The sequence below is a fragment of the Mytilus edulis genome, chromosome 4 (genome assembly GCF_963676685.1).
Source record: "Mytilus edulis chromosome 4, xbMytEdul2.2, whole genome shotgun sequence".
In the NCBI taxonomy this organism is placed as follows: Eukaryota; Metazoa; Mollusca; class Bivalvia; order Mytilida; family Mytilidae; genus Mytilus; species Mytilus edulis.
This window is the reverse complement of record NC_092347.1, coordinates 64,541,086-64,563,873: the sequence shown is the minus strand read 5'-3', so window position 1 is coordinate 64,563,873 and position 22,788 is coordinate 64,541,086. Positions and strand designations below refer to the sequence as shown.

The 22,788-nt window shown below is 31.2% G+C and overlaps 1 protein-coding gene across 8 annotated transcripts in view; it reads left to right on the top strand.

Annotated features, from left to right (window-relative positions):
- LOC139520218 (potassium/sodium hyperpolarization-activated cyclic nucleotide-gated channel 2-like) overlaps positions 1-22,788 on the top strand; it is a 107,364-nt gene that overhangs the window by 71,183 nt on the left and 13,393 nt on the right. For 4 of the 8 annotated variants that reach the window (XM_071312693.1, XM_071312695.1, XM_071312691.1 and 1 more), the window contains exons 3-5: positions 13,481-13,644; positions 18,525-18,686; positions 20,327-20,424. In XM_071312693.1, coding sequence (XP_071168794.1) covers positions 13,481-13,644; positions 18,525-18,686; positions 20,327-20,424 — 424 coding nt within the window. Of the gene's footprint in view, positions 1-13,480; positions 13,645-18,524; positions 18,726-20,326; positions 20,425-22,788 lie in introns of all 8 variants that reach the window. The other 4 variants (XM_071312694.1, XM_071312692.1, XM_071312690.1 and 1 more) reach the window with 1 other exon arrangement.

The window sequence follows — 22,788 nt, the reverse complement described above, 5'->3', positions numbered from 1 at the left end:
TCCTTACGTCGTAACTACAATTCCCTTCCCTTTCATGAATGAGACCTACCGAATTAGACTATTTACCGGATTTTTTATCACATAAGCAACACGACGGGTGCCACATTTGGCGGAGAACCTGAGATCACCCCTAGTTTTTGGTGGGGTTCGTGTTGTTTATTGTTTAGTTGTCTATGTTGTGTCATGTATACTATTGTTTGTCTGATTTATTTTTAGCCATGGCGTTGTCAGTTTAATTTTGATTTATGAGTTTGACTGTCCCTTTGGTATCTTTTGTCCTTCTTTTATATGTATAAAAAAGTATTTTTGTCTACATATAAGATATTTTTCTTACTGAGGTAATTTAATCAATGAGTTATAGATTTTTCTTAGAAGAAATTTAAAGGTCCAAGCAAATAAACTACACAGAGAACAATACCTGTATTTATTCAATAGGACAGGTAAACTTTTGTTATTTGATTTTGCCATGTGATTATGGACTTTCCGAATTGATTTTCCTCTAAGTTCAGTATTTTGTGATTTTACTTTTTACAATGTGGCACTGTGGGAAACTTTCATTGGGTTCGCAATAAAATGACATAAAGTAACATATTTACCTGACAATATCGGGATAAAGGTATTTAGTCGGATCTCAACATGTACTTGTGATTTGTTTACAAACCGGTATTGATAAAAAATAAACAAATAAATGTCGAAATGTTCAGGACTTAATTAAATCTGTATTCGGGTAAGATGATGCAAGCATACGATTTGCATTCCGTCTTACACTTTGAGAAGCAAATAATCTTTAACTACTCTATTAAAATATTGTGTAAAAACGTTAATTATGAGCTATGAAAGTCAAGTGGCTCGAGCATTTTTCTGAGTAAGTTTTAAAAAATTTCAAAGAAATATCTTTTTACAGTGGGTTAGCTTTCAATAGTCTTCACTATCTTATAGATTAACAACTTTTGGTTATATTTATGATTTAGAATCTTTATTAAAGGTGGAGCACGAATGCACAGTTAATTAATTATATTGATGTGTCATGTGTATGCAAGAGTGACATTCCTTTGTATTATGTGCCGATTCGAAAAAAAGTTATGCGAGAATTGTCTCCCTTTAACAGGTTCATTATTTTATAATTAAGTATACGTTTCTGATTTAATTTTGAATAATTACAAAATGTATCAATTCAGTATAATTCAGTTTTTGTTATTTGTGTATCAAAGACATTGATGTACGAATAAAATTTCATAAATTTGAAACGTTTTTAATGATTACATACCAATATAAAGAACCGTTCATCATTTTTGAAAAAAGACTATAAATGAAATTCGAATTATCAATCTCCCCTTTATGATAAAGTGATTGGGAAATACACCAGAGTTATCTAATAGTAATCACAGATTGGGACTAGCAAGCAATCTTTAATTGTAGCTTATTTAACGTTAAAACAATTGCCCACTATAAGCTAATGTTACTTTATACAAATATAAGGACTTTGTTAGCTTAATCTACAAATTTTATTATATAATTTGAGTTTTTATTACAATAGATTAACATGCTACATGATAAAGATCATTTGATTATTGATGACTAGACCTTAAATAAAAAAAATAAAGTCGTTTAACTGTAGAAATTTTTAGACAATGAGTTTACCATGTTTACCGCCGAAATTGGTTGCATGAAAAATAAACTGATATTTTTTCAGGCTTTTTACCGTCCACCTTTTTTATTTGTTAACATCGGTGTGTTTTAATAAAAAAAGAAAATCACAGTGTGTACAGATGCACGTATAAGTACTTAACTCGTATCATAATCTTACAGTTTTGTATGTGAATAAGGATTTGCCTTCAACAGCAATTATATTGTATGCTGGTGAAACAAAACTATCCATAGCCGCTGCATGTTTATGCACCTGTCCTGATTGATTCAGGAGCATGTCGTTCAGCAGTTATCGTTTGTTGATGTTGTTCATTGGTATTTTCCCGTTTGGATATACAGATGCACGTATAAGTACTTAACTCGTATCATAATCTTACAGTTTTGTATGTGAATAATATACAAAAGGACCTATCAACAGAAAACCAACATGATATGACCTTAATGAATATTGTAATATTATAAAAAAAAAAAAAACACACCTGTATTTTAAAATTCCTTAATTGCCAACGTCTTCAAGAATGTAAAACTGAACTATCAAAAAGACGGATTGTTTACTCCTAAAACACTCATCGGCCTATGATAAAAGCAGTAAATCTAATTGCTCGATTTATCAGCATGTCGGTACTAAGATAGTTGTTAATTCGATGAACGTATTACGTTTCACTGAATTAAATTATATTTAAATAGCACAATGAAAGTTAGATAGCAATGACAGCCTAGGCTTTACACAAACACTGAATTTTTTTATTTTTTTTATATTCCCGCTTCCCGCATCCGGAATTGTAATCATGTCCATTTCCCGCACCGTTTTTTTTTTGTAAATATTATAAAAAGATATCAACATTTGTTAAATTTATCACAGTCTAACCTGTATATAACGATTTTAAACATAAAAGCACCCCATCACACTGTGTAAATATCTGTGAGAATATTTGTTTCAGCATGAAACCTGGAGTGCTCCGATAAAAAGTTATTTAACAGCGGGTATTTCCGTGAAGAACAAAAAAATGGTTTCTTTCCCCCTTACTTATATTCCCTATCAAAAAATGATCGTTGTTAGAATAAAGTACAAAGAACTTCTGAAGGATTTGCCTTCAACAGCAATTATATTGTATGCTGGTGAAACAAAACTATCCATAGCCGCTGCATGTTTATGCACCTGTCCTGATTGATTCAGGAGCATGTCGTTCAGCAGTTATCGTTTGTTGATGTTGTTCATTGGTATTTTCCCGTTTGGATATACAGATGCACGTATAAGTACTTAACTCGTATCATAATCTTACAGTTTTGTATGTGAATAATATACAAAAGGACCTATCAACAGAAAACCAACATGATATGACCTTAATGAATATTGTAATATTATAAAAAAAAAAAACACACCTGTATTTTAAAATTCCTTAATTGCCAACGTCTTCAAGAATGTAAAACTGAACTATCAAAAAGACGGATTGTTTACTCCTAAAACACTCATCGGCCTATGATAAAAGCAGTAAATCTAATTGCTCGATTTATCAGCATGTCGGTACTAAGATAGTTGTTAATTCGATGAACGTATTACGTTTCACTGAATTAAATTATATTTAAATAGCACAATGAAAGTTAGATAGCAATGACAGCCTAGGCTTTACACAAACACTGATCTACTAATATTGACAAATGTTAATTACAGAGAATGAAAAGGGACACGGTCACTTACACATTAAAAAGTAAAATCACAAAAATACTGAACTTAGGCCACACCAATTTGATCCCTTGTTCGACGGACCCGCCCGCACCTATTTTTTTCAAAACAGAATTTTTTTATTTTTTTTATATTCCCGCTTCCCGCATCCGGAATTGTAATCATGTCCATTTCCCGCACCGTTTTTTTTTTTGTAAATATTATAAAAAGATATCAACATTTGTTAAATTTATCACAGTCTAACCTGTATATAACGATTTTAAACATAAAAGCACCCCATCACACTGTGTAAATATCTGTGAGAATATTTGTTTCAGCATGAAACCTGGAGTGCTCCGATAAAAAGTTATTTAACAGCGGGTATTTCCGTGAAGAACAAAAAAATGGTTTCTTTCCCCCTTACTTATATTCCCTATCAAAAAATGATCGTTGTTAGAATAAAGTACAAAGAACTTCTGAAGGATTTGCCTTCAACAGCAATTATATTGTATGCTGGTGAAACAAAACTATCCATAGCCGCTGCATGTTTATGCACCTGTCCTGATTGATTCAGGAGCATGTCGTTCAGCAGTTATCGTTTGTTGATGTTGTTCATTGGTATTTTCCCGTTTGGATATATAAATTAGATCGTTGGTTTTCCTGTTCGAATTGTGTACGCTAATAATTTTGGGGTCCTTTATAGCTTGCTGTTTGGTCTGTATCAAAGCCCTGTGTAAAAGGCTGTACTTTGACCTGTGTTTGTTATTATCAGGTTGAGAACAACCCTCCCTCAGACAAGGGGTCATTTTACTGATGTAGAAAAGAAAATAGAAATACCAAGGATTTATATATTTCTTCTATACAAAACCTTTGAACACTTAGAATTTTGTACTCAAAAAGAGGAGAGTTACATCATGTTTTAAACAATTTTTTCTTAAAGAGGGGTCCACTTATTTTGAATAATATTAAACTGTTAAAGTAAATGTGTTAACATGGTTAAAGTCCAGGAATATTACTAAATTCTTGGACATGTTTTGACCATTTAATACCAGATAGATATATAGTTCTATGAGAAAATATGAGCCCTTTTGTACAAACAAATATATTATAACTTATACTGATCCCTCATAAAACATGTAAAAGGGATATTTATAACATTAAGGGGTTGCCCCCAAACTGATTATGATTTGGATGGAGAATTGTCTCCTTGTCAGTCACACATACATAGACCAGATTTAATTATTTCTTGGTGAACAGGGAAAAAATACTTCAAAAATTAAAGAAATGTCAAAGTACAAGTGATAAATCAAGTTTATATATTGTCAAAACCTATTATTTTATGTTTACAAAAAAAATTATAATCGCTCGCCTTTACTTTTCAAGCTTCGCCTCAAAAATTTGCAAATTAAATATTTTTTTATTAAAATTTTCAAATCGCTCGCTCGCCCCAAATTTTGGAGTCAAAAATCCGTAGAACAAGAAATTAAATTGGTGTGGCCTTAGAGGAAAATCTAATCGGAAAGTCCATATTCACATGGCAAAATCAAATAACAAAACAAATCAAAAACGAATGGACAAGAACTGTCATATTCCTGACTTGGTACAGGCATTTTCAAATGTAGAATATTGTGGATTAAACCTGGTTTTATAGCGCTAACCCTCTCACTTTGATGACAGTCTCATCAAATTCCGTTATATTTACAATAATGCGTGAACTAAACAGACTTAATAAATAAAATAGTCAAAATATGGGTACAGCAGTCATCATTGTGTAACAATTTTAAAAGGAACAATTTAACAGAACACAAAAACAATTAAAGATTCTACATCTTTAAATATTTCCTCTCATTAGAGAATTACATCAATATTTAATATTTTTGACTTTTAAACAAGATGACATCTTGCATTCATTGAAACAATTGTATGCAATACATTTTTTGAATGTTTCATCGTTTTCGCATAACTAAACAAATAAGGAAATTCTTTCTCTGTCTATCTTGCAATATATCTTAGCATGTAAGAACAATATTTGAAACGATCATGCCAGTGCCATCAACTGATTGATGACTAAGCTCTTTACAAAAACGTTGTTTTCCAGTATATATTTTGTTTCTTACAAATGTAAACAAAAAAAAGGAAATATACTCTTGTCAGGTAATAAATTCATCTAATCAAGTACCTGGTTTATCTTCATTCGATATTATTTAAGCTTAATGACAGGAGTTTGTTTTTAACACTCTTGTAAAATAGACAGGTGTATCCTAATACGAATAAGCATAATGATATATAAAAAAGTTACTAGAAATGACATAATGTGTTTGTATTACATTTCAAAAGATTGTTTATGGCTGCTATCAATTATAAAAGGTAATCTAAATATTAATATTACATCTGTTTTAACTATGACATAACTTACGAAAAGTAAAATAACAAACTCAAACACATAAAACGCTGAGTAAGTTGAAACCTTTTTTTTTAAAACAGTATGTTATAAATCATGTAAGTACTAATATATTAGTGACAACTGAGCTGATAATACCCTCGGGGACTGGAGGTCTAGAAGCCAGCAGTTTCTATCGAACCAGTGATGTGTTATAAATGGCTCAAGCATGAAAAATGTCAAGGGGAATTGATACTTCCTCTTTTATAATTTTATCATGCAAATGGTCGGAATTTGAACCGAATCAAACTTTATTGCCAACCAGTCCATGGAATATAACATAAATCTGATATCATCTTCATGTCAAACTTATTTTTAAGGGAGACAATAAGTTTAAAAGTTGAGAATAGAAATGGGGAATATGTCAATGAGACAACACACCGACAAATGTTATTTGCATCGACATGTTTGGTTCTCAACTAGTAAGTTTTTATTTTTATTGCAAATTTCTCTTCCCAATGCAGTGTAATTTTTCTTATCTACCTACATGAGCAGCACGACGGGTGACACGTGTGAATCTGGATCTAACACTTCCGGAGCACCTTAAATTCACCCCTGGTTTGTTTATGGTTTTTTGTTGGGGTATACAGTTTTCTATATTTTGTTTTGTATATAGTATTGTTTGTCTTTTGGTCGTTTTTCGTCTTTCGCAATGGCGTTGTCAGTTTGTTTTCGACTTATGCGTTTGTACTTTCTTTTGTATAGTTTGCCTCTCTTAAACGCACTTCTTCTATTCTAGAAAAAAAAGTATTACGTCTTTGATTTCGTCTTTGATTCCGTCTGATACATTATGTTGTAGGTTGATTATATTTGTCTCATTATGTGGATTAGATTAGTTTTAGTCTGATTCTTTGAAGCGCATACAAAGGAACATTGTAAGTTGATTAATCTATAGTTGCTATAATGTTGGACGCGTATTGAAAAAATGGCGTAGTTTGACATTTCTTTTAATACTTCTTGATGTGATTATTTTGCATGGGTTGTGCTGGTAAATGAATTGTAGTTTCTCATATTTGACCAACTTAAACAGCTGTTGTATTCGGATTCTTTAGAAAGACAAAACCTTACCATTGTTTTTGTATACTTTTATATAAATCTTAATATTTTGAAAGATGTTTTTTTTGGTTTTAAAGCTTCAGGACGGAGAACAAAAATTAAACCAACCTAAAAAATTATTGAAAATATTTTGAGCATATATTATATATCAGGTCTTTAAAAATCACGGAAATAAAAATTTACTTTGTTTAACCATGTTCAAAGGACATATGTTGTACAAAGTCTATCAAACCAGATCCAAAGTACTAGTAGATCCTTTTTATCATATAGTAGCCTTTACAACGAAAGTATTTGAACTCTCATAGAATCATAGCTTTTCGTTTTGATAATTAACGTTTATTAAGATTTTCAATGACTTATTTTTACAAACTGTTCCTGAAAACGTTTGACACACCAACATAACCAATGCTATCTCACGCATGCAAAAATCTGATGTTTAGTTATGCCTTCGTTATTAGAAGTTGTTATTGATACACGTTGAAAACATCGCACCTTATCTTTAGACTATGAAGATTCCTTGTCTATATATGATCCATATGGCCATGTTATAGTTACGCATTTTCAGAGTTAGGCCAGTTGCAATATTTTCCTGAGACCCGTATCGCCCAAATTTTGATATTAACTTAACTTGAAGTAAATAAAATCACCAGCGATTTGATTTATTCTGAATTTGCTCTATTGCAAAATGAATTTGTACACAACTTGCAATAAGATATGTGTTCCCATATTGTGTGTATACAATTGAGAATGGAAATAAGGAATATGTCTCAGAGACATCAACTATATGTCGGTTCATCTTGTCAAATGACCTCGGGGTAAAATCAAAATATATATTATGGTTTATTTTAGTGTGATTTTTTTAAGATTTATTTTTATAGAGCATTCATAAAATCTACATATGCTCTGTAATAACACGGAGAACTTACAGTTCTGTAAAAAAAATCTTCAGTCGTCAACTTTTCACATCCTTGCATTGTATTAAATAGTTTTTAGAGAAAAGTATGAAACATGTACTCGTTGTATGCTTTCTGTTTGACTTTCACTTATTCATAAGTGTTTGCTTAATCGTCCGAAAGCCTCTTGACAATACGATTAAGGTACAGTTGAGGTTTGTTTTGACTCAACAATAGTGCTATCATCTTAATATATCGATTGAACACAAATTATTGATTTGTAACCTACAACGGTTTTTGTACTATTATCTTCTTGATAATCTGTGTAGGCTGATTCAAAATGAGATGTTAAGTGACGTATGTTACTAGACAAATCTAATACAGAACAGCTGAAACAATCAAATAAAACATCTGTCCATTCTGTCTAATTGTTAAAGAAAGGGTACTGAGATTTTTATCCAGCTATGTGGTTATGAGCGTTTCCTTCTGACAGTAAATATATACAATGTCCTTTGATCGCAGGAAAATCTTTTACGACCAGGAAGTAAAATATCAGTAAAATTTATAAACAAGTTTCTCAGTCTGGGGGTTTCTGATTTTTTATTAGAGTTGCGAACACTTTTTATCTCATTTAATCCTTTCTTGCGTCATAAGCGCTTTTCTAGATTTACCTTCATCAGGAACGCTCAAAGCCAAACATTTGAAATCCGAAGATGTATAATGACCGAAACCGTTGAAAAGCTACATGTCAAATATACCTAAAATAAATCCCGATGTTACATCAACAAGAATGAATAAGAATTTGAATCTTGTAGTGACTAGCTTGTTAACAATACGTTTTTACAACATTTATGTAGACAGAATGTTTTATTTTTTGTCAAAAAATAAAACTTTAAAAAGGAACAAATTTTAGGGAGAAAACACAGCTGTAAGATTCAGTAAAACAATATGTTCTTAAATGGTGAAGCACTTGAAGTATCAAACATTTGATTTTCAGCATTACAAACACAATTAAGCAATTGAGATGTGGACACGCACAAAAATAACCTTTAACGGCAAAAGCCATGTATATCTAAAAAGCTAATTTTGTTAGGTCAATAAACATCATAGATTCAATACAAGATCCATTAATTTTTCACTTTTTCTCTTAAAAATATCAAATTTCTCTTAATAAAGGTTAGATTCTACAGTTTTCTTTGATGCGATTAAGGAATAGAACCCCTTTTCTATCTCTTTAAATTCAATCAAAGGACATGTTTTTTTTCAATCCTAGTTAAACTTTATCTTAACATCTTTAACATGTTTTAAAAAGAGTCAACTGGCAGACAACATTAAACGAAAAAATAAGCTTTTATAATAATATCTATTGAAAGTTGATCGAAAGTATGTATGTTTTATATTTTCAACCACACTCCATGATATTTTATATCATTCCTAAACGAATTTTACCTTTTACTTCTAGTCATGTGACATATATTTTCCTTTATCATGATCGTTTTGGTTAGTCTTGTAAAGATATGTCTTCCTTTAAATTACTAAAAAATTATAAAACTATTTATAGACGCCTTCTCTTTTTCTAATCGATTGAAAATTAAACGCGGTGAAAACTCGACAAGTATCATGATCGTTCTGAACTACTAATAAAACAGCAGACAATCCACTTAAAACTTAATCCTCTGTCACGGAACTCGTCGGTTTGATGCTGTTGGGTCTTATATACAAGAAGTAAGACGGCCAACAAAGCAAAACAAGATATAGCACAGTATTTTGCTGTCGAACACATGCCGTACTCTTGACGATTCTGACAGTTAATAGTAATGCCTGTTAATTATATTATATATACAAATAAGAAGATGTGGTATGATTGCCAATGAGACAACTCTCCCAACAATAGACCAAATGACAGACTTTAACAACTATAGGTCATCGTACGGCCTTCTGTAATTAGAAATGTTCATACCGTATTGTCAGCTATAAAAGGCCCCAAAATGAAAAATATAAAACAATTCAAACGAGAAAACTTTCGGCCCGATTTATGTACAAAATAGTGATAGTCTAATTGAAATTGCGTCTAGCACTTTTAGACCAAAAACATCTCATTGTTTGAAGCATAAATGGCTATCCTTGGTACTATTGAAACTTTTTGTGTTTGATTTTTAATTATTGTATAAAAACTATCAAATGGTTCTACAATAACCTAATAATTGGTATCCTCTGCTCGGTAATTTGTATGACGGAATCATCATATCCAAAACCACGTGATATCCAGTATTTTTTAATCAGAATATTTCATTTGCCTAGATTTCTTATAGACTAATTTCCGTTTCAGACATTCTTGTTTATATTTTATTCCCTCGCACGGCATTGAATTATTATTTTTGATTACTAAACACTAATGCATTGACGCAAGATTACCACTTGAATTTATCAGTAATATTGAAACCTTGTTGACTGATAGACTCAGACTTTGATATCTTTACCATGAAGGCAAAAGAAAATTCAATGGCATGGTATTTTATATTTGAGAAGGCGAATCATCAAATCTTAGGAGTAATTTAATATCGGACGTTGCCATAAAGATATGCATGAAAATAATATCATAATGTAAAATCCATGTGGTACGAGTAGGAACAAAGCAGAAATCATTTTCAATTTAAATGTTGGTTATTTATTATCCATGCTAACAAATATTTTATGCATATTTTGACGATAAGTTTATAGAACCAAGTTATAAACTAATTGTCTTCTGATACCCATCTATATAAAGGCAACTTTATTATACCACTGTTCAATAGTCATAAATCGGTCTAGCGAAAACAAGTCTGGGTTAACAAACTAAAACCGAGGAAAACACATGTACTGTTAGAGAAAAACACGGAACAGCAAAAACACGAAACTGCAACAAAAACAAACACTAACATACATAGTAACAGACTATTCGATAATAACTGACATATTCCTGACTTAGTACATGACATTTTAAGAAAACATTGTGGGTTGTACCTGGTTTTATGACAAGTAAAATCTTCCGCTTATATGACTATGTTTAATACACCGCTACAACGACAACACTACGTGACAGGACTACAGTACAAATAAACATACGGTGACCTATAGTTGTTATTGTCTGTATCATTTTGGTCTTTTGTGGATACTTGTCTCATTGGCAATCATATCACATCTTCTTTTTTATGTAGTATTCTTATCAAATGTTTCGGACCCCTGTTCTTCAATTAAAATGAAACCATATGATTTATATAAAAAACAATTGCCATCATCTTGTTTTTGTCGTGTCCATACCAAACATGATCCTCTTACCTCATTTTTAATTGTATGTCCACTTAGGTGCATTATGTTTTCTGGTCTAGGTATTCATTCGTTCGTCATCTTGCTTCATTGAGACATTTGAGGTACTACAAAAATGATTAATAATGCTGAAATATAAACAAAATAACGAAAAATTCGGTAATTTAATTTTCAAAATGTATGTTTTATGGACTGTTGCCTTTACAGTGATCTTTTGATTTATTCCGGTAGTTGTTAAATTACATAAATGATACTTATTTTGGAATTATCATTTTTTTCTACTGCTGTTCTAAACTATATAAACACACCTGTACACACATTATATACAGATTTTGGCGTTAGTTCGGATGGGCGTATTTAATCTAAGATATTATTGTTGAATGAATGTTTTAATTAATTTAGGAACGGGTTTTTCAGCGATTTAACCATATATCATTGGAAAGCATGATAAATGCAGGGTATCCAATTTCATTTAAAGACATATTGGTGTAAACATAAAAAAAGGTCTAAATGAAAGAACTAGTTCTTTTTTTAATCTTTGCAATTTTATCATCGATAAAAGTAAAAAAATCATAAAAAAAAACCGAACCCCGATGAAAATTCAAAACGAAAAATCTGTAATCAAATGGCAAAATCATAAGCCCAAACACAAGTATAATTAATGTCATAATCCTGAATTAGTACAGGCAGTTTCTAACGTAGGTATTAGTTGATGAACCCTGGTTTTGTAGCTTGCTAAAGTGCTCACTTGTATGACAGTCACATAAAATTCCATTATATTGACAACGATGTGTGAACAAATCAAACAGACATGATAGGTGAAAATGTCAGCAGTCAACATTGTTTTTTTTTTTTTTTTTTTTATCTTAATCACTATTAAAGATAGGTGAAAATGTCAGCAGTCAACATTGTTTTTTTTTTTTTTTTTTTTATCTTAATCACTATTAAAACAAACAAATATGTATCAAAGAAATATAAAAAGGCATATAGACAAAGCACATTTGCTAAAATGGAAGACAAGAATACAAAAATTTACAATAGTCTAATAACGCAATGACGGGATGTATAAGTACTGAGCTTATGTGATGTAAATCAATACAGAAATCCGCCACTTCAGTTTGCTATAATTATTCAATAATAAGCAGTCCAGTGCAACTGTAATGAAATAACAATGGATCGATTCCGGTTTATGTCGTTACATTTGATAGTTAATGCCTATATGATATTATATAGACGAATAATTGTAAATCCATGAATAACGAGGTTTGGGATATCTGACAGAATTCTATTCATTACAACGAAATAACATTGCTATACAACTAGCAGAAGTAATACTTTAAAATATTATAATGGGTGTCAATATTTTAAAATATTTCTTAGATTGCAACAGCGGTATTATCAATTAAATTCACCAAAAACTGTTAAAATGTTGACATCTAGAAACGTTTTTAATCAATAATTTCTTAGAATGTAATTTTAAATGTATCATTACTATTTTCCTTAATTTTATGATGTTAATCATTGTCAAAGAAATGATTATCTTCATTTGGCATTGTAATGCAAATATTAAATAGCCAATTGTCAAAGTAAAAATGTCTCAATAAGTGGGTTAATGTACTAAAAACAAATGTATAACATATAACATGGTAATGGTCGCAGAAGGACAATAGATTGTTTTGTAAATAGAACATCTATTGACTGAAGGGTCGTTATGTTGTTTGAATATTGACAGAAAATTCATTGAATTCTACTGCCATAGACAATCGATGGAAAATAATTTGAATGTATTGAATGTTTTTTTTAATATATAGGGCTGCTTTTAGATATAAAAGGAAAAACAAAGTTTATGGAAGTTTGCCAACAAGTATTGATAAGATTCGATAGGATTTCATTTTTTACAAATTTTTCATGCGTTTTGGTTATTTCTGGTTTTCGTTTCCTAAAACAACTTATCTGGTGCAGGAAAATTGGTACCGTTAATGTTATTATCGCATATGTAAAGTGAATATGTCTGACACTTTTAAAAAAAAACAGAGTAACAAAATTTAGATATATCTGTATAAAAACTGATTAAATCAAATGTTAAATTTTACCAACCGACAGAACGAACGAAAAAACAACCTGTATAATCACGACTTTGTACTTGCATTTTCTATAGAATATGATGTGTAAAATAGCCCCTCATTTTTATCCTTATTTTATTTTTTTGTCTTGAAAAGGGATGAATTTTAGTATTTTTAGTGTTTTGTTATGTTAAGTTGTTGAACTGATCCTGAATATTTCCCTCTCATTTTTTTTTCTCATTGTTTGCATTTCTGTAAGCCATTGATTTTGTTTTTGGTAAAAAGCAAGAGAGCGTGCATTTGGATTGTTGAGGGTATGTTGGTTTATATAATTAAATGACAGATTCATAATTTATGTCTGTAATGTATGAATATTATTGTGTTGATAATACATTTTTTTTCTCAATTTCAGATTTTATTGGGATTTATTTATGTTAGTTCTGTTAATTGCCAATTTGATAATACTTCCTGTTGCCATATCATTCTTTAATGACGATCTCAGTACACACTGGATAGTATTCAACTGCATATCAGATACAGTCTTTTTCCTGGATATTGTTATTAATTTTAGAACGGGTATGTATGACATTAGAGTCAATTATTAATAACTTGATACATTTTAACATAAATTAGTGGAGAACTTATCTGTATACAGTCAGAAGAAAGAATGAATTTAACATTTAATGTTTCCCAACATTGATAAAGAATTATTTGGGTTATAAGCTTTCAAGGTTTTAATACGTTTATGAATTTCCAATAGTTTGGATTCGAGCATCATCCAAGAACATTAATTGTGAAATGCATCTAGTGCAGACAAATGTGTACCTTAAATGTTATTAGCATTAAAACACAACCAAAAATATTGTCATTTTGTTGCGATTCGTTTAAAGGTATAATACAAATTTGTTGTAATATTTTTTCTGTCTTTATACTTTAAATCTAACTAATGTTAAAGGAGTAAATTGGGAATATTGAATTTGAAGGTTTTAAAAGTTCAAATCAAAGAACGTTTGAAATTGCGAATACTATTAACTTCCGATGAATGTGTAAATTTGATCGACTGAAGTAATGGAGAAGATAATAAGGAGATGCGAAAGACACCAAAGCAATAACGAAACTCATAAGATGAAACAAACTTACAAAAAAAAAACGAGAACAGAGGCAATCAAATACCATAGGTCTAGGAAAGACAACTCCCTGTAAATTTTTGTTTTATAATTCCCACTTTTAACGCTTGTTCGATTGCAAATTTCTGGAGTGACAATTCGATATTGTTGATGTTGCTTATTCATTTTTTACTCAGTACATCAGTTTTCTATAATATCTTTTTACTCAAACAATATATACATTCTCACTCATTTTTGGTCAGTGTTATTCTCTAAATCTAAGAAAGTTTTTTTTACCATAAATATATTCATAAATTTGTCTACATGAAATGGAATATTTTATCCATTTCTATATAGCAACATTGCAGCAACGCCTGCATACGGAGTATACATCTCCAAATTGATACGATATTCCCGGGCTTTTATTTCTTATCATGATTTCCTTGATAGAGGATTGCTGCTCACAAGGAAGCTATTAAGCTAAGAGTTCCAAATGATGAAGTAAAATCATCCCTTCGAAAATTTTACAGACGCCATCACGAGTTGGTTTCCATAACCGTTTCACAGATGATATCGGATATGTTCCTTATGTCGTTACTACAACACTCTTCCTTTTTTTCACGATTGTGACCTACCGAATTATACTTTTTTACCGGATTTGTAATAACATAAGCAACACGACGGGTGCCACATGTAGAACTTGATCTGCTTACCCTTCCGGAGCACCTGAGATAACCCCTACTTTTTGGTGGGGTTCGTGTTGCTTAGTCTTAAGTTTTTTATGTTTGTCGTCTGTACTAATAGTTGTCTGTTTGTCTTTTTTGTATTTAGCCATGGCGTTGTCAGTTTATTTTTAATCTGTAAGTTTGACTGTCCCTTTGTTATCTTTCGTCCCTCTTTTTTAATTACGTTTTTTATGCCAAAATGGCAAACTGTCGTCTGTTCATTTCAAATAATTTTAAACGTTTTTGACTACCTATTCGTGTTGCATCCCTTATTTAAGGTATGGCAAACGTTTCCGTTTCTATAATGTGAAAACCCGTTAAAACGAGCAAACTTAGACGTTACCCTTTTTTGCAATAGTTAAACATTAAGACAAAAGTAGTTAACCGATATATCTTTTAATAATTCAATTAAAACGATACAAAGCGAAGCAACTCGAACTTTAAAGGAACCGCTACAGGGTACGTCTACAGGTCAAGCGTACCTTGCTATTCATACATCTTTAGCCAAAATATCCCAATCCGGAATTTAACTATATCGGATAGATTACAGATCCGACAACTATTGTGGTATCTAAATACCTAACCTAACACCGTGATGACATGTCAATAGTGAGTAAAGACTGAAACTCATTTAACAGGTCAATCAATTTGCGATGGTGACGTAAAACCTCTGTAGTGTTGGTTTCCGTTGTTCTTCGTCGTATAACTCTGTTGGAATATGTTTTTCTTGAGTAAGCAGCACACATCTGTTATTGAAGTCCCTATATCGTGAACATAAATGATTGTTATGTATTCACTGTGAAATTTTAATGTCATATAATGGTACAGACAGTAGTTTATTGCTGAAAATGGGTATTTGACAATGGGAACGTGGAAACATCACGTTTGTCATCTATTGTAGTTTTAAATAGTCAATATTGAGGAAAGGGGAAAACTACCTAGCTTCCATAGTATCCTAAATCTCGAATTTTCGATTGTTTGACTCCTAACATGTTCCTTTTTTAACGAGATCTATTACTTTTCATACACTACAATTCATAGGATACTCGCTATTCCATGTTATTTTGGTAAACAGGTATTGCCTTCTACGAATTTACTGGATTTCCATGTTTACTAAAAATTCAATACAATACATTTGCAGAATTATTTATTGATTTAAAGTTGTAGCATTCTTAAGTGGTTTTATCGTTGACTTTTTTTAAAATCTGTACGTCATATTAGATAATATATATATTGTAAGAATAACGAGAATGGTAATCTTTGCTCATGTCAGTCGAATATGTTTGTATTCCCCAGGGGCTTATAAAATATCGCTTTGTACTAGAACTAAGTATTAACGTGTTCTTGTAATGTACACAATCAGTAGAAAATCACTGGAGTATAATACTTAACGAAACTTATTTTGGTTTCGACGATTCTTGTGTTATGAAGACAATAACACAAGAACAATAATATAGACGAAACGCGCGTCTGGCGTACTAAATTATAATCCTGTTACCTTTGATAACTATATACTTTTTGTACATTCATATTTGTCCTCTGGTGAACTCATATAAAAACTGTCATAGCTCAGGACGTGTCAAGGGAGGGCCAAATGATTGGAGATAAAAGATTACATTTGTCATAGTACATCCTACTGTAGGAGCTCAAGGATTAAGAAATAGAACATATTAATATCTTTATTGTAGGAGTATTAACGTGCACAAATACGAGCGAATACGTGAAAAGTTATACTAAATTGTATGTCACCCATTGTCAGAAAACGACTAGACAATCCTGAAATTGTACAATACAAAAGATTTATTAGTTAACATTAAACTTGATAAATGCGCTGTTTTCACGTTTGTTTCATCAACATGATTGTATTGTCTGGATGTGAAAAAGGAATAGTCTGGCAATAAAACATAGTTAAAAGATGACATTCTCTATATTGGTACATTACAAAACTACCATTGTACACAAGCTTAGCAATAACAACTATTACATTTGATTGATCTCTATGGTTGTTTATCCAAAACTATCAAGGATATTATTTCCCATGGGAGTCATTGGATGAGTGTAGAAAACTCCTGGTCGAACTCAAATTGAAAGCTAAAGAGGACTTCTTCGTATTTGAGATTTTTATTTGCAAGCAAAATCGATTGTTTTTTAAGATATTAAATAAGCCATGAAATTTTATTAATGGCTTTGGTAAAGATCAGTGACACATGAATTTAGTCGTTATATCTGGGTATAATCTCTCGGTTATATCATTTATTCAATATGCACGTAATGTCATTTACCTTGAGTATTATTGTTTAATCGACCAGGTTGCAATAAAAATACAGTTATAGGGGTATAAATAGAATAAGACGTCGAATATACGAAATTTAAAGAAGACAATCAAGGTTAAATATGACATCAAGAAGCCTACAGGCGTACTCACCTAATTAAGACAGGTTCTAATGAAATTTGTCAAACTATATCTTGTCTGATATGGTTTTTGAATGGAAATGATATCATATACGTTTGTTTGAACGAAATTCTTAATTGTCAAAGCATATCTGATTGTATTCAATCATAAAGGTCAACGTCCTTATGTTTTGTAGAATGTTATCTAAGATATCTTAAAAATGTCAAATTAATAATTCCACTTCTAGTATAGCAGATCATCATGAAATAGTTTTTCAAAAATAAAATTTGGAAAATCTACTTCAAATTTTAATAATCTTTTTTTAAATTCTGCAGCTCTTTGGTTAGTTTATTCAAATTGTGAACCTTTTTGAAGTTTTGGAAAGTATGGCGAGTAAGATGTGCTTGTTGTCGACGCTCTTACTCTTTACCCTTTTGTGAACTCATATAATGCTTGAATTTATAACTCCAACTAATCTTTTTCAACGACTTTTTCTTTTTTATACCAATATAAGAAGACGGCTACTTATTTCGATATATTAATTGATTTGAGGCATGCAAGACCTTAAGGCAAACAATGTCATGTAATGCCATTTTCGCATCATATCTTGTTTAGGTTTTAATATAATAAAAAGGAGACGTCGTTGCTTTGTTCATGTATCAAAGCAGTAAAATGCAATTTTTTCACATGACAAGATTTGGCATGTGTTTTGCAGGTGCTCACTAGCTTGGTGTTCGTTTTGGATTTATCTTTTATTTCAAATTTCACTCTCCCTACCGTTCGATGTCTATCACAACAAACATTAAACACATTCTCGAAATGTGTTTAAGTTAAAGAGTATCATTTCTGTACCTTGTGATTTTTGTTTGAAATCTCTCTCTCTCTCTCTCTCTCTCTCTCTCTCTCTCTCTCTCTCTCTCTCTCTCTCTCTCTCTCTCTCTCTCTCTCTCTCTCTCTCTCTCTCTCTCTCTCTCTCTCTCTCTCTCTCTCTCTCTCTCTCTCTCTCTCTCTCTCTTAACAAGGTCTCTCTTTTAACAAGGGTCAGTCATGTATCGTCCCCTTACAACGGACTATCATCGTTTCGCAAGACCATACTCGCAAATGATGTCAAGGGAGAATCAAAAACTCAGTCCATGAAATGTTTTCCTCTGGTCTCTATGTTTTATATTTACAAGCTAAGTTATACCAATAATCTAGGTTGCATGAATATGATAATACTTTATCTGTTTGCAGGTGTGATTGTTAATGACTTTGCAGATGAAATTATATTGGATCCAAAGCTTATCGCAAGACATTACATAAAAAGTTGGTTTTTCTTAGATTTATTAAGTTCTATTCCAATGGATTATATTTTCCTGTTATGGGATGCAGAGGCGAACCAGCTGTTCCATGCAGGTACTGAAACCAGATTGGATGTGACTCCTTATTGGCAAGGTGATCATTCTCGTATTTACACGTAGTTGTTCCTCAAGTCTTATGTATATTGAATTTTCTGCTCACGTTACTTCACAAGCTTTTTTTTTGTCATTTTCGAATAGTTAACCGTTCCCATTATTTAGCGTTCATGATTATTAATCAACGATTAACTTAAATTGTTCAATAAATTGAATGTCTGGTCTATTGTTTTCTTTATATTAGAATTATTGATGTATTTGTGAAAATATGTAATATCAACAAAGACACGTTTCCAATTTATTGACGCTACAAATATTTTTCTTTGCATTTCCTGAAATATAATTTGAATTATTGTTTAATCAGAAGACGACCGTTCCACAATAGTTGTATTCAAACTTTCTTGCTACTATTTATATCCCATTATTATTTGCGTTTTATTGCTGGTGTGAGAATGGTCGCCTTGCAGGAAACATAGTCTACATTATACCTGCATGTTCATAGTGTATTTATTTATGTATCTATCTTTTATTTGTCAATGTTGTTACCTGTATAATGTTCGTGTATTTGCTTCTAGCTTTGCAAATAATTGTTGTCTTTCCGTTTTTTAAATCGTCATCTTTCTGTCAGCATATTTGCTTTAGGCGACGTAATATCAAATTCATTGTTTGGTTTTTGGGGCATCAATTCGCCGTCAGTACTTTGAGCAAAGTGAATAGTATCTTAATCAAGACATAGTTTTTGGCACAACTATGATAATTTTTATAAACGATAAGATTCATATATTCCTTATGATAAAGTTGGATAATATATGTAAGATTATAGACGTATGCTTGAAAATGGTCAAATTGGGCGCTATAACCTGTTCAGATATGATTCGGAATGAAAACAAATTACAATAACATAGTTTTTTTCTGGTAATGGAAATGTTATGAATGTATCGTAATACTTGATTCTGAGCTAATACATATGTCCAGCGCTTGTCAGTGTCATTTTGTTTCTTTTATCTTTAAATCCTCGGAATATCCAACATGTGAACGAAAATCTATCCTGATTCATAAGTAAAAAATTGTACTGACACCAAAAAATGGAATGCCGCATAACAATAACATGAAAGGATACACGTGTTGTGTCCGTTTTCTTTGTCGGTCGAGCTTCAACGATTGAATAATATGGTCAATTGTTAAAGTCAAAGGAGAGAATCTTAAAAAAAGAAATTCAACAACTACAGGATTTGTGAGTTTTCAATCGTAAATTTTCTCAGCTGAGAATAAGGCATCCGTTTTGATCAACGTTGAATGAATTTAAAGCTTCAAGTGTATATTTACGTTTAATTGTATACCGCATCATATTGTAAAGGTGTTTTTCTTTTTAGAACGTTGTACTTTATGTCAGTTAATTTGCATTTAGCATTGCTAAGGATAAATAAGACGCAGTATGTTACTTATATTTTATATAAATTATTTCCAGAATTGATTTTAATATAAAATTATTCTCATCTTGTTCATAATACTTTTGTAAATTCATATAGTATAGATATTCGTGCTTTGCTTTTATGTTTAACACACAATTTGCATATATAAAAAAACTAATAATTCTATATTGATATCGAATAATTTAAGATATCAACCATTATATTTCAGGGAGAGCCCTCCGAATGTTACGTTTAGCCAAACTGCTCAGTTTACTAAGATTGCTCAGGTTATCACGTTTAGTAAGATATGTACAGCAATGGGAAGAGGTAAAATCACTTTCAATATATTTATATACTATAGCTGTTGATTATATCCAGTAAAATGTCCCCTTTTATATATGTTATATTATATATGATTTTATCCTTGACACAATATCAATCGGTAACCTCTATATTCATTTCAGATACACGTAAATTTTATAATATATATTGTAAAAGTTATATTTAAATTGTTCAGAATATGTTTTTATACAATTTTTGGGGGTATCCATTAAGTTCGAAAACTGCATAAAAAGTCTTCTAGCTTGATATGCCCAGTTGATTCCTCACTCTGAAATAAATGTGTCTGTCCCACGTCAGGAGCCAGTTATTCAATGTCGTCGTTTGTTACTGTGTAGTATAATTGTTTCCGTTCTTATATTTTTGTACATTAATTAAAGCGTAGGTTTTCCCGTTTGATTTGTTTTACATTTTTGATTTCGGGACCTCATATAGCTGACTGCGGTTCGGGGTTTGCTCATTGTTAAAGACCGAAGAATGACCTATAGTTGGTTATTTATGTGTCATTTGGTCTCTTGTGGAGAGTTGTCTCTTTTGAAATCATATCACATCTTCTGTTTGTATTCATTACCCAGATTCTTCAAATGAAACGTAACTAAAATATATAAAAGAAAATCTGGTGTGATTTCCATTGAGACAACTCTCCACAAGAGACAAAATGACACAGATATTAACAACTATAGGTCATCGTACGGCCTTCAACAATGAGTAAAGACCATATCACATAGTCAGCTATAAAATGCCCCAACATAACATGTAAAATAAATTCAAACGAGAAAACTAACGGCATAGTTTATGTACAAAAAATAAACGAAAAACAAATATGTACACATAAACAAACGACAACCACTTAGTTACCGGCTCCTGACTTGGGACAGGAACATACATACAGAATGTTGCGTGGTAAACATGTTAGCGGGATTCCAAGCCTACCCCTAACCTTGGACACTGGTGTTACAGTACCGCATAAGAACGAACTATAAAAATCAGTTAAAAAGACTTAACTCATCAGATGGTTAAAATACTATTACTCCAAATACAAGTGGACGGGTACTTGTACATCACAACAACAACAAAAAATACATTAAGTACAGATCTAAGTATTCTCAGTTACTGACAGCTAGTTCAAGGCCACTAATAACTATTAAAAAAGGGACGATAGATACCAAAGGGACAGTCAAACTCATAAATCTAAAACAAACTGACAACGCCATGGATAAAAATGAAAAAGACAAATAAACAACAGCACACATGACACAACATAGAAAACTAAAGAATAAACAACACGAACCCCACCAAAAAACTCGGGGTGATCACAGGAGCTCCGGAAGGGCAAGCAGATCCTGCTCTACATGTGGCACCCGTCGTGTTAATATAATATCATACATCTAAGACTAAATTATCAATCAGTTCACATCCAACATCCGATGGATTTAGTGTTAAGATTACATAAACATTCAGAGAAAAAAACATAAATGCATATTTTCAACACAATACTGAGTGTTTAAGGAAACAGATCCCTTACATGCATCATCCATTGAATTAGAATTCAAACCGACAGATATTATTTTGAATTTGAAAAATTCTGTTACGATTTTTAAAACTTCTTATGATAAGCATGATCATAATGATGCTGAAATTTGCCAGCATATATATAAATGCATATTAACACAATTGATATTATATATAGTATATGTACATTTATCTATTTAACTATAATACCATGAACATTTCAGTACTGGTTTGAAACTCTCGTTCCTTTCATTTATCTTTTCTCTCTTCCTACTCCTTTATTTATCAATGTGTTTGAACTGTAACTTTATTGGCCAATTTTTCATTACTCTTGAAGTCTCAATCTTTAATCTTGATATCAGTATGATGATTTTTTTACGCTGCATGCTGATAAATAGCATTCAATGGTATTTTCATAAATTAACACATTTGCACATTAAAAAGTCATTCGCTGCTAAATAGCATTAAACAGCATTTTTACGGTTTCTTAGCTTTTGCTCATTTGAATTGATTTGCAACCATAATTCTAATATAGTTCATTGAGTCATCATTTTAAACAATGGAGCTAAATTTTACTCCAAAAAGAAATTTTTATATTACTGGCGTTCTTAGCTTCTTTGACATTATCTGTCTGGCAATGTGAACCATAAGTCAGCATTTTCCATTACATGCAAATAGTATTGGAACCTTTCGTTTGATGTGTTGAGTTTTTGATTTATCCAATTGATAGGGAGTTTTCCGTTTTGCTATTTTAAATTAAATTCGATTTTATCAAGAGACATTTTTCAACATTTTATATCGTTATATTTAACAGCGTGTTAGCACTTGGAATCAATATTG